The 12,017-nt window shown below is 35.9% G+C and overlaps 2 protein-coding genes across 2 annotated transcripts; both read left to right on the top strand.

Annotated features, from left to right (window-relative positions):
- Positions 1-1,137: 1,137 nt before the first annotated feature.
- On the top strand, positions 1,138-5,051 carry LOC110761262 (Exostosin family protein). The gene is made up of 5 exons (XM_021963703.2): positions 1,138-1,391; positions 2,047-2,991; positions 3,097-3,227; positions 3,551-3,899; positions 4,257-5,051. Exons 2-5 carry the CDS (start codon positions 2,101-2,103, stop codon positions 4,920-4,922), a joined length of 2,037 nt encoding a protein of 678 aa, XP_021819395.1. The 5' UTR covers positions 1,138-1,391; positions 2,047-2,100; the 3' UTR covers positions 4,923-5,051.
- A 768-nt stretch (positions 5,052-5,819) lies between these two features.
- Positions 5,820-10,081, top strand: LOC110761298 (uncharacterized). Its single transcript, XM_021963746.2, has 4 exons — positions 5,820-6,283; positions 6,654-6,788; positions 6,889-6,959; positions 9,413-10,081. The coding sequence occupies exons 1-4, from the start codon at positions 6,128-6,130 to the stop codon at positions 9,687-9,689; spliced, it is 639 nt and encodes a 212-aa protein (XP_021819438.1). The 5' UTR covers positions 5,820-6,127; the 3' UTR covers positions 9,690-10,081.
- Positions 10,082-12,017: the final 1,936 nt, after the last annotated feature.

Here is a 12,017-nt window from a genome sequence, read left to right as displayed (position 1 = left end):
ATTTTTTTTGTCTTTGTCCCCATCTAAGCTTTGAATCTATAATATTTGAGTTTTCAATTGGAAATTGGGATTTTCAAGCCTAACACGTAGACAACATATATTAGGTGACGTGGAGTATGTATAGCCGTTGGATTTTCACACGTGGGCAAACCCGCTCTGATACCATAAAAGAAGTTGATGTTCCACATGACAATAGGAGAATAGCCTAACTTCTTATAAGCTCTTGAAAGATTTTCTAACTTTCCAACGTGGGACATTTTTACCTTCATATTCTCTTCATATATTAAAAGATATTTTAAATTCGAAACTTCATTTTTCATTACTAAAAAATATATACATAAATTAAGAAACAGTTATGTTTTTTCTGCCAACTAAGCACATGAATAAAAATGATGTGGGCCTGCACTTACGTATGCATCCTCATCCTATAGTATTATTCTCCCAACCTCAAGAATCTCTTCCCTTTTGCTTTTTCATAAAGAAAACTAAAGAGTCTATATTTGTTTTGTTTTTTTTGTTGTTGCCCTTATAAAACATGCATACTCACATATCTATATAAAGCAAAATTGGTTTATATTCACAGATGTTTTTTTTTTTTTTTTTCAGAAATCAAATTCAAAGATGAGATGCAAGTAGTCAAATATTTTTCTTAATTTTTTTTTAATCATTCTAGGTTTTCATTTAATTCATTGATGCTTTTATTAAAAGACATAAAGAGGTGCATCTTGGCTTATTAAATTAAACATATCTAATATTATGGTTTTACTTATATTTATTTTCTTCCAATAACTCCATTCAGCTGTTTGCTTGCCTTGTCTTTATTCCAATAACTGCTTGCAACATTCAAGAGTGGAAGAAAATTGTATTTTTTTGTATTTGTACTTATTGGAAATTAGTTGAATATTAAATTAATAATTAGCCCCGGACTACAATTATTAACAAATAAAAAATTTAATTAGTTTAAGCTTTTAGTTGCTTTCACTCATCTACCAGATTTTAATATTGAATTTAAAATCAAAATAAGTAAAGAAAAACAGTTAATGAAGATTTTATTTTATTTTAGCCATAAAATTATGCAAAGCTCAAAGGGTCAAGTTTTTATTTTTTGTTTGTCTGAAAAACAAAGGGTCAAGCTTTACCTACTGGAAAAACGCAAGGAACCATTCGATCAGACAAAAAAGTCGTCACCAACTGCTAAAAACTCGCGTGGACTAAACGATTCTCTCATTTTATGTTATTATGTAGTTGGACCAAAACCCATTTTTCAGACAAGGATTAGAGTTGGCAAATTTGTGAAGACAAGTCATGAAGCTTCCCACTTCTCCTCGGTAAGGCCAAAACCACTATAACGGCGGAAGACCGTAGAAGCTCTGCACCTCTCTCATACCAAGGTACTTTTGCTTAAACCCAACAAGGTACTCTGTTTCCTTTTCCTGTCCTTGAAGAGAAAATAACTGTTTGGTTGCTGAGAAAGTGTGGGAGAATGAAAGGAAAAATGAACAAGGTTTGGAATATAGTGTTAGAACCGAGACTTTCAAACCAAACCCAGTTTGTAGAATTCAGGATAAATTTGGAATCTTTCTTCCTTTCTTCTTCTCATTTCCACTCTCTCTCTCTCTCTCTCTCTCTCTGCTCTGTATTCTAATTAAGAAGCTGTTTTGTTTTATAATGTTGAAGATTTGGTTCTTGAATGTTTTCCTGTTTTACTATTTATTAATGGGATTGTTTCCGCATGCCAAGATATTTGATTGAAAGTGAACCTTTTTAACTTGGTAGTATAAGAATTCTTTGTTATTTTCTTAGTGGGAAGCTGGAAATGTTAGCTGCCTGTAATAGATATTTATTTTCTTGAATTTAATTTAATTCACTTGGAAAATTAAGAAATGCAGGGGATTGATGTTTGATAGTTGATAAGCAAGGTTAGAGCCCATTTGTTTCAACAGCTTTCACAGCTGTTGATTATGCATATTGATGTAATTGTTCAACAATTAGTTGCATGTATTTGTTCTTAAATTATAAACTTGTGTGATTGTGGAAAATGTGCAGGGTGGATTATGGTTATTGAAAATTGGCCAACAATCACTAGAGTAGTTTATCAAAATGGGTCAGGATCTGTTATCTATATGTCAAGCAGAAACCAGGAGATTGCTGTGGATTGCGGGAATGCTGTTTGCTGTGATCTTAGTTGTCCAGCATCTTGAACTTCCATATGGTAATCTTTTATCATCTATACTCTCTTCTACAAAGGTTCCTTTAGTGGGGAAAAGTGGCTTCCAAGCTGGATATTCACCATCTAATTCTGAGATTGTCGGTAACTTGTCGCTTTCTAATGATTTGAACAACACTGGCACATATGCAATTCATGAGATAGCTAGCAATACTAGGAGCTCTGATTCTGCATTAGAAGGAAATGAAGGCTCAAACGGAACTTTAGAAATCGATGAAGATGAAGACGATGGTAAGGATGCGTCATCTGGAAATTTGGTAAAGCAAAATAGAACTATCATTGTGGAAAATGTAAAACCCTTGGAGACTGATTTTGCTCAAGAGGGGGGTACAGAACCTGAAGTAAGCTCTGTTGAAAAGAAAAATACTACAGATAATACTTATTTAGAAGGCAGGATTGGGAATGAAAATAATACTGTAGATGTTGTAAATTCTACTGCTGGTTTACCAGTCAATTCACCTGCACCCCCAATGATGAATTCGTCACCAAGCACAGCTCCTGCAATTTTTGAAACAAACGTTGGGGCTCCCATTATATCTGTTGACTCAAATGTGACTTCAGTGGAGAAAGATCGAACAACCCCTTCTGAGAAAACTGAAAATTCTGAGCTATTGCATAGTAACCTCAACCAAACAGAACATAATTCTTCAATGACCAGAGTCCCTGACGTGAAAATAGAGCCGGAGGTTCCAATCTTGGATGTATATTCAATATCTGATATGAACAATCTTTTGCTCCAGAGTCGTGCCTTGTACCATTCAGTGGTATGTTTGAAGTTTAGATTCATGTTATTTTGAATGTGATTAAGTTCGTTAAATCTTCAACTCCTTATTCTAATTTTTTACCTTCTTTTTTTTGTGTGTGGTTAGATACCACAATGGTCTTCACCTGTTGACCAAGAGCTGCAATATGTAGCATCGCAGATTGAAAATGCACCCATAATAAAGAGTGATCCAACTCTTTATGCTCCACTTTATCGGAATCTATCCATGTTTAAAAGGTAAGTCAATGAAATCCTTATATGTTTGAATTTCTTATAGTACAGTCGTTTTATGAAAGTTATTGTGAACAAGACACTGTCTTGTGCGTGCAAAAATGATCTTACTGAAAAGCATACAAACGATATTATGAGCTGGTAAGTCTATGGATAGGATCAAATGACAACGTTGGACAGTTGGAGTATACATTATCTTGCAATGTTGGTTATTTCTTTCTCATTTAAAAATCATCCTATTTCTTTCAAAGAATTTCATAAGCTGCAAGTTGTAACTACACACACAATCAACTACTACTGCTGAAGTGAAACTATCATCTAATTTGCAGAAGCTATGAATTAATGGAGGACACTCTTAAAGTATACGTTTACAGGGAAGGAGAAAGACCTATATTGCACTCGCCATTTCTCAAAGGGATATATGCTTCTGAGGGATGGTTCATGAAGCAGCTGGAAGCTGATAAGAAATTTGTTACTAAAAACCCTCAGAAAGCCCACCTGTATTACTTACCCTTTAGTTCTCGAATGTTAGAGGAAAGGTTATATGTGCCCAATTCACACAGTCATAAGAATCTTATACAGTATTTGAAGGACTACGTTGACATGATTGCAGTGAAACATCCTTTCTGGAATAGAACTGGAGGAGCAGATCATTTTCTTGTTGCTTGCCACGATTGGGTAAGCTTTTCATACTCCCTATCTAGTTTGGTTTACCAGTTACTTGTAGGAATTCAAATTCTAATGAAGCACAAATTAAGTTTCGATTTGTTTGACATATTGTTTGAAATGAGTTGGTTTGGTTCATCATAGAATCTGAAATGATGAGTATACATGTTGCCTTGAGATGGTTATTTCCATTTGTTTGCTTTCTTTTTAACTGCCAATTGCTATGATTCTGCCAATTATTGTTATATTATTTCTCCCTTTGGTTGATGACCAGTGACTTTGTTGTAGAGGATGGATGACATTCAAATCTACACGTCATTTGGACTAAAATTTGATTAATACTTTTCTAATAAAAATCTACTTCCTCAGGCCCCAACTGAAACAAAGAAATATATGGCTACGTGCATTAGGGCCCTCTGCAATTCTGATATCAAAGAAGGTTTTGTATTTGGCAAGGATGTGCCTCTTCCTGAAACATACGTCAAGAATGATAAGAATCCTCTCAGAGATCTTGGAGGCAATCGTCCTTCCAAGAGATCAATACTTGCTTTCTTTGCTGGGAGCATGCATGGTTATGTTCGGCCAATTTTGTTGCAGCATTGGGAAGACAAAGATCCCGACATGAAGATCTTCGGCAAGTTGCCGAAAGCGAAGGGCAACAAGAACTATGTTCGTTATATGCAAAGCAGCAAGTACTGCATTTGTGCAAAAGGTTACGAAGTGAACAGTCCGCGAGTCGTGGAGGCCATTTTCTATGAGTGTGTTCCGGTGATCATATCAGACAATTTTGTGCCTCCATTTTTGGAAGTTCTGAATTGGGAGTCCTTTGCTGTTTTTGTGTTGGAGAAAGATATTCCGAACTTGAAGAATATACTGCTTTCAATCCCAAAGAAGAAATATCTACAGATGCAAATGAGGGTGAAAAGGGTGCAAAAGCATTTTCTGTGGCATGCTAAGCCCGAGAAGTTTGATATTTTTCATATGATTCTCCACTCTATTTGGTACAATAGACTCCATCAATTAAAACCCATTTGACATAGAAATATCTAGTCTTGTAAATTGTATATTTTTGTTTTTTGTTTTTAAATTTATTAAATTTATTTTTATGTTGGAATAAAAGAACCCTCTTGGGAGGAAATGAAATAAATAAATTAATTAAATGAAGTAGCAAGTCACATTTGAAATTTCAGAAAATTTTGTTTCATGAATTGTTGAGAAATTTTCTTGTATATATAAACGCAGAGAGTATATGTAGGTTATTTCAGTTTGTCACGTTAGTGAACCTATTTTCTTGTTTTCTTGCTTTTTCTGAATTGTTGAAAAAGACTATTGCTTATATGTAAAAAAAGGCAGTGAATTTTTTTTTCCTATTTCAAATCATTACAAAGTTTTATTTGTATCACCATTATATTTAAGCAATTTATTTAGTGGAATTAATTAGAATCTCATTAAAATTGATTTATTTGGACAAACCTAAATCAACCGTTAAAGTTACAGAGTACTAATTAAATCCTAGCTATTGTTCCAACATGTGGCCCGACCATCGTTAACGTTAAAGTCAGTGAAAGACTGAACCTCTGAAAGTCAAGGTTAAAAATAACGAAAAAAGAAAACCCCCCATGCTAAGAACCTCCAGCTTTCTATCACAACCGTCCGATCATGAGAATCTTCACTCAATCTACACCGAGACCAATCCGACGTCCACAGAGAATAGTTTACGATAAAGACGTCCACACCTTATCCAAGGTTGTCTGCGTTATAACATCTGACATGACCACTTTACCCTTAGACCGCCTCCATGCTCCGAACTTTCCCTTTCCAATTCGTATAAGGGTAGAACAGTCTTTTCGAATAAGTTTGGTAATGAATTCAGCACGCAAAAAAAAAAAAAAAAACTAAAATAAAATAAAAACAAAAGAGGACAGGAGCTGTTCTTCATCTGTTAGAAAAACCTTAAAAGCAGTTAAACAACACATTAACCTGCAAATCTATATATCCAAATATCCAATCTTTATTTTTGTGATTTTAATCTTTTTCTTTATTTTTGTCTGTTTTTCAATAAATTAGTCTTTGGAATTTTGCAAAGTTTATAAATTTTCGAGAGGAACAGAGGGTGAGCTGATTGATGAATTTTCAATGAGAGGAGGAGTAGGTGGTAACAAAAAGAAGATAAAAGCTTTATCCGATCAATAGCAGATAGAAAATATCAAAGAGATTAATTGCACAGATTGGTAATATCTATGGCCAGTGCGGTGAAGGTCAAGAGCGGCAACCTAGATGGCTCTTCAAAGGGAAAGATTGGCTATTCTGTTACTAAGAAGAAGATTGAGAGCTCATCAAGCAAGCAGGTAGCTGATGTAAAGCAGAAATCTGTCCCAACTGTTACAAAAACTGAGGTACCCATCTCAAAGTTGATTGCTTTTTCTGAATTCTGTTTTGCATGTTCTTGATTTTTTGACTTTAAAGTTGTGTGCTTTTGATTGTTTTTCCAATTGGGTCAATTGGGTTTTTGGTGTTCTGAATTGGTTGAGCTGTTTCCAATAGATTAGGTGATATTGGGTTTGGGGTTTTTTTGGAGAAGTTTCTATGATATGTGGTGAATTTTTATTTGGTTTTTTTTTATTAATTTGGTTAATTGAGAATGGCATAGTTGATTGTGGTGCCACCTATGTGTCTCTGGTGGATTCTGGTTCTGGGTATCAGACTTAATTGTGTTAATTTCATGTTGGATATGGTGAATTCAGTAATATGTGCTCAAATGTGAAGGTAAAACCAAAGCCAACTTCAGTATCAACAAAAAGTACCACAAAGACAACTACCACAAAGACCACTACCACAACAAGGGTGAAAGAGAAGAAAGTATATACTTTGGCAGGCCAGAAATTTGATCCTCCTGAAGAGGTTCTTCCCATTACATTTATTTTTATGTTTGGTTAAGAGAGAATGCCTATAGTTCTAAGCTTCCATTCATCCTTGTGTTTTTTCTGTTTCCTATCTCCAGAGAGAACCTCTGAGGATCTTCTACGAGTCGTTGTCCGAACAGATACCAACAAGTGAAATGGCAGAATTCTGGTAACTTTTCTTTCTGTTCAGAAAGCCTTTCACCTTCTATTTGATCGTATGGAGTATATATAAGATGCTTAAATTAGTTATCACTGCTAGGTTAATATTCTTGGAAGTAAACTGCTTATCAGGCTGGCCCCTTCCATCAAAAGTTCATATCAGTGAAAGAATGATGTAGGATATAGTTGATTTGATAGGTCTAAGGCAGATTTAGGGGAAAAAGAAATAAAACAATAGATAGAAATGGGTCTGGATTCACTCCAGGGGCTTCACATCCAACTTGGATTCACACCAAGGCTTGACTTCACACCAAAAATTCCATCACATGAAAACATACCAAAAATTTTCATTCATCAACTAACTCTCCATTGAATTACAAGAGGAGTGTAAAGACATTAACCTAATACTTGACATAGTTATGGAAGATGAATCTTCTATGCCCATCACCGGTAGTCTTGGGCTCAGCCAATGTACATCTCACCACTGTCATCCTTGGCTGAACAACCTCACTAGATTCACCCTCAACATCCTCATTGCTATTTGGAATTTCAAGCTCACCTTGACCACCAGGTTCTTCTTTAGCACGGGCTGCAAGCGGATTTTGAGATGTTTCCTTTGTGGGACTTAGGTCAGCAAAATGTCGAAAACCCTGACATTCGTAGCATCTTATAGATCCACCTCCTCATGTATCATACTGTGCTTCTTTTCCTGCAGCATCTTATAGATCCACCTTTAGAAATTAGAACGGGTTTTGTTCCAATTGTGGTGGCATGAAAATCAGAAGTAGGAGATTCAAATTGCTCAACAACATTGGTTAACTTCAAATAACACTCCAATTCTTGTACCACCTGATAAGTTCTCTCTAAAGAATTTGCATCACAAGGAATCAACTCTTTTTGAAGCTCTGGACAAAGGCCTGTCCTAACACAGGAAAGGGTCACCAGTCAATTTACATTACATTGCAATATGAATTCTTCAATTTAGCAATGTATTCAGTGACTAGCATGCTTTCTTGATGAAGAGCTTGCCATTTAACTAATAAGCACTGCTGATAGGGCAAGAATACATATTTTTCCCTCAGTATTTCTTTCATCTCAGCCCAAAGGACAATTGGTTCTCCACCTGTTCTCTCAACTTGTATTTCAATTTTGGTCCATAACAATTTAGCTTGGCCTATCAATTTCATCTTGGCAAATCGGACTTTACGACTGTCAGACATCTCATACCATTCAAAATAAATGTTCCATCTCAAATAATCAATCAAGGAATACCTTAGGATTTATCTCACCATCAATACTAGGAGCATCAGCCTTTATCGACCTCATCACCTTTTAGTTAGGATCTTGCGCATGGCCACGCTAAAAAATCTGTCTTTCTCTGTTTCTATCATTTTTCCTATCACGCTTCCTCTCCCTTCCATCCACACCTTCTTCTGCTTCTGTTTCAGCCAAATGACATTCAGCAGCTGCGAACTGTTCTTCAAATCTGGTCTCAAGTTGAGACACTTTCTTCTACCCCACTCTTCTTTTGTTTGATGATGAGTCTTTGACCAGCTGTATTTGGTTGAATCCACAACTGAAGCGCTCAAAGCTAACCTGAACAAATTTTTTTTTTCAACACTTGACTCTGACAGATTATGCTTGAAACTTAAATGAATGGATATTAGGCTGGTAACCATGGCCATTCGAATTAGATTCTAGAAGCACTATGATTTACTTAAATGTATTCTTACATGTTATGTTATAACCTTTATCTGAGTGTAGTGAAAGGCAGTGTAACCTGAGTACGTGGTCGTCAATTGTCTGGATGTCAGTAAAACAGCATGACTAATTTTGAATCACGTATATGGATTATTTAGGTATTTGCACAATGTTGTGTATATGCGTATCGCAGTTCTGATGAAAATATGGACCCAATTTTTTTTGGGCGCAAGGAATCCTTGTTGGAAATACAATATCCATTGCCTATACAATACTTCCAAGATTGCATAAGAGATTGCAGAAGTGGCTTTTCGTTGATCCTTTGTTGCAGCAGTAAGCTCTGCGGTTAATGAACTTCTTATTTTCACTAACACAGTAGACCCCACACAAATATGAAAACTAATCGACCATCATATAAGAACTTAGCAACTATTCTTGGGTTCTTTTCTTTTAAGGTAAAAAACAGCATACTCTTGTTGATATGCAATAGCTATGATGTGGGTTAGTAAGTGATTGATGTGCTTTGCCATCATTGATGTATTTACAAATATGAGTTGAAAGGGGAAAACAGAGATCTTTTGTTTTCTAAAGGAAACATCCAATAAAGGACCTTGATGCTCTGATTTTGGTTTTGGATATGCTACCAGATTTGTTTTTCTGTGAATTGGACTTTCCTCTAAAAGTTGGATATGCACAAATCATTTTTCTTTAAAATTGAGCAATGATGAGTAATTAGAAACGAACAACATAATTCATTTGCAGGATGATGGAGCATGGCCTGTTGTCCCCTGAAAGATCCAGAAAGGCATTCGAGAAGAAGCAGAGAAAGCAAAAGCAACTCCGGTTAGGAACTCCTATTAAGTCTACAAAACCACCAAGTAAACCTGAGTCTACAAAACCACCTAGTAAACCTGAGAGTTCACAGAGGCAACAACAGCAGGCATCTAAAAATGGTGATGTAAAAGGCAAGAAGAGAGTTATCAAGGAGAGCGACGACGATGATGACTTCATTTTAAGTCCCAAGAGAAGGAGAGCGTAAGTGAAAAATTAAAGAATCCCTCATCCTCTGCAGCAGTGTACTTTTAGAAATTGCTTAATTTAGATTTCTTTATTTTCAACTGAAAGAAGCCGGGAGCTGTAAGACATCACAAAAGGTGAGAGAGAAAGACATTCTTTATATTGTCTAACTTGTAGAAACAGTAAGCAAAGACTTTCAATTTACTACTGTTTTCATTTGTTCGACTTAGTGGTTGTCAGTACATCATTTGTGTTACATGAATTCTGAGGAGCCGAAAAATAATGTTATTGTTTAGCTCTTCTTGTGCTATTTATCCCATTCTATTTTACAGGATGGAATTTCATCGAATTGGATTCAAAAAAACCATTAACTAGCTTTTTCATACGAAGTAAAGCATTTATGTTTCTGATTTTTATCCCTTTCTGTTTTGGTAGTTTGATTATTTGTTTATGTATAACCAGATTGGCAATCTTTTCACTCTGATATATATGAAGTCATTCATTGTTTCTGTTCCATGTCTCCAACAGTGCTAGCTCCCCTTGTTCATAAACCTATCTATGATGTATTGCAAGTTTGCAACTCAAACTCAGTTCACAGGGTGAAGATTATAAGTCAAAACCAGAGAGGCAAGGCAATCTATTTATTTTTCTCCAAGGAGAAAGAAGCTACTATCAAATAGGTGGTTCTAAAACCAATGCAATTTTCGCAAATCTATGCAGAGGGTAAGTTGCAAATCACATATATAATTAATGTCTGAGTAAAGGTTGAAGAGGTTTGGTTCCTAAAACCAGTGCCTCAACCAACTGAGATGGCATTACTGAAACTTGAGAGGTCTGAAACGCATGTGTTATCTGTCATATGTTATGGTGTTCATGACATGGGAAGGGTCACCCATCAGCTCTGCATGCCTTTAAATTCAGACACATCCATTGCTTGAGTGGCATATTTGTTCAGAGCAAAGCGAGAAAATCTTCTATATCACGGAGATAACACTGTTTTAGTATTCCAACCAATCACATTCCATCAAGTGTGATAACTTTTCCACTTCAACAGCATTTTTGGACTATTTTGTAGCAAATACAGAGCATGAGCTTCCAAATATGAGCACCACCAGTGGCTGCAGCATGGTCATACTCATACATTGCATGTACCACAGACACAGACTATGTACACAAGAATGGAACATGAAAGCAGCATATATTCTTTTATCTGTCAATAATAAATATGATCAACAAATAAATCTGTACATTTAGATCATCAGGGGCCCCACATCCTATGTTTTAGATTAATATGTTTACGTTCATGAGCATGCTTCACATGAACTGCATGTGAACGGAACATGACAATAGTATATCAATTTGGTGCAGAGATACATAACAAAAACATAAAATAAAACCAAATTATATATCCTATCCTCCATGAAAATTAAAGCCATGTGAATGTAGCAGACCACCCCCCTCTCCCTCTCCAGTCCCATCCCATATCCGCATTTAAATCCAACAGAACATACAGGCCAGTGGGGTTGAGTTGGACAAAACAGATATAAAGTTGCAACCACTAAGGGGTTTTTTCCCCCTCTTCTCTTTGAATAAATTCTGAGCTAAAGTGGTGTTTCACAGTTTCACCAACAAAAGAATTAAAAGACGCATTCATTACTAACCTGCATATGTAGAAACTGGTCAATTCTAGCCAAGGTACATTGAGTCCTTGAGAGCACCTGACAGATGTAATCTAAGTAAAACATTAAGTTTGATTTGATTTGATTTACAGGGTTTTTATTATTTGTGTCTGAAATCTGAATCCGTTATTCTTTGATCATCATCACCAAGTCGGCCGTGGACTTTGGTGAGATTCTAATTAAAATACCCACAAACAAGTCGGCTGTGGACTGGAGGGGTTTTATAAAATGTATACTTAACGTACGGTACAACTTCACAGCAGGCAAGCCAGAAATGAGCACCTAGCTTAATGACAGGCATGCCGGTGCGTGTGTTTTGATCGTTGATGTGTGTGGATTTCACAATGAAACTCACATGAATTAACGGTGGTCAGTCATGCGCATGTAGCAAAATCATAACAAAATCATAACGATTAACATAAGTGAAATTAGAGATTATGGGAGAAAGCGACCACAATGTGACAGCCAGGCACCATCCAATTAAACATCTATAACCACTTTGTGAGGAAAGCGCATTAGTAGAGTCTATATACCACTAAGCCATCACTTTTCAAATGCGCATACACGCAGAAGCCTAGTTTCCTAAATGCCATGCCTAATGCTATATAATATGCTAAATTTGGAAACAAATCAAAATCTTTGCTTCTACAACTGTAAATCAACTGGCCTTC

This window comes from Prunus avium, chromosome 1, assembly GCF_965620075.1.
Source record: "Prunus avium chromosome 1, drPruAviu1.hap1.1, whole genome shotgun sequence".
Classification (NCBI taxonomy): Eukaryota; Viridiplantae; Streptophyta; class Magnoliopsida; order Rosales; family Rosaceae; genus Prunus; species Prunus avium.
Note: the sequence above shows the minus strand (reverse complement) of the source record. Positions and strands in the feature narration are given on the sequence as shown.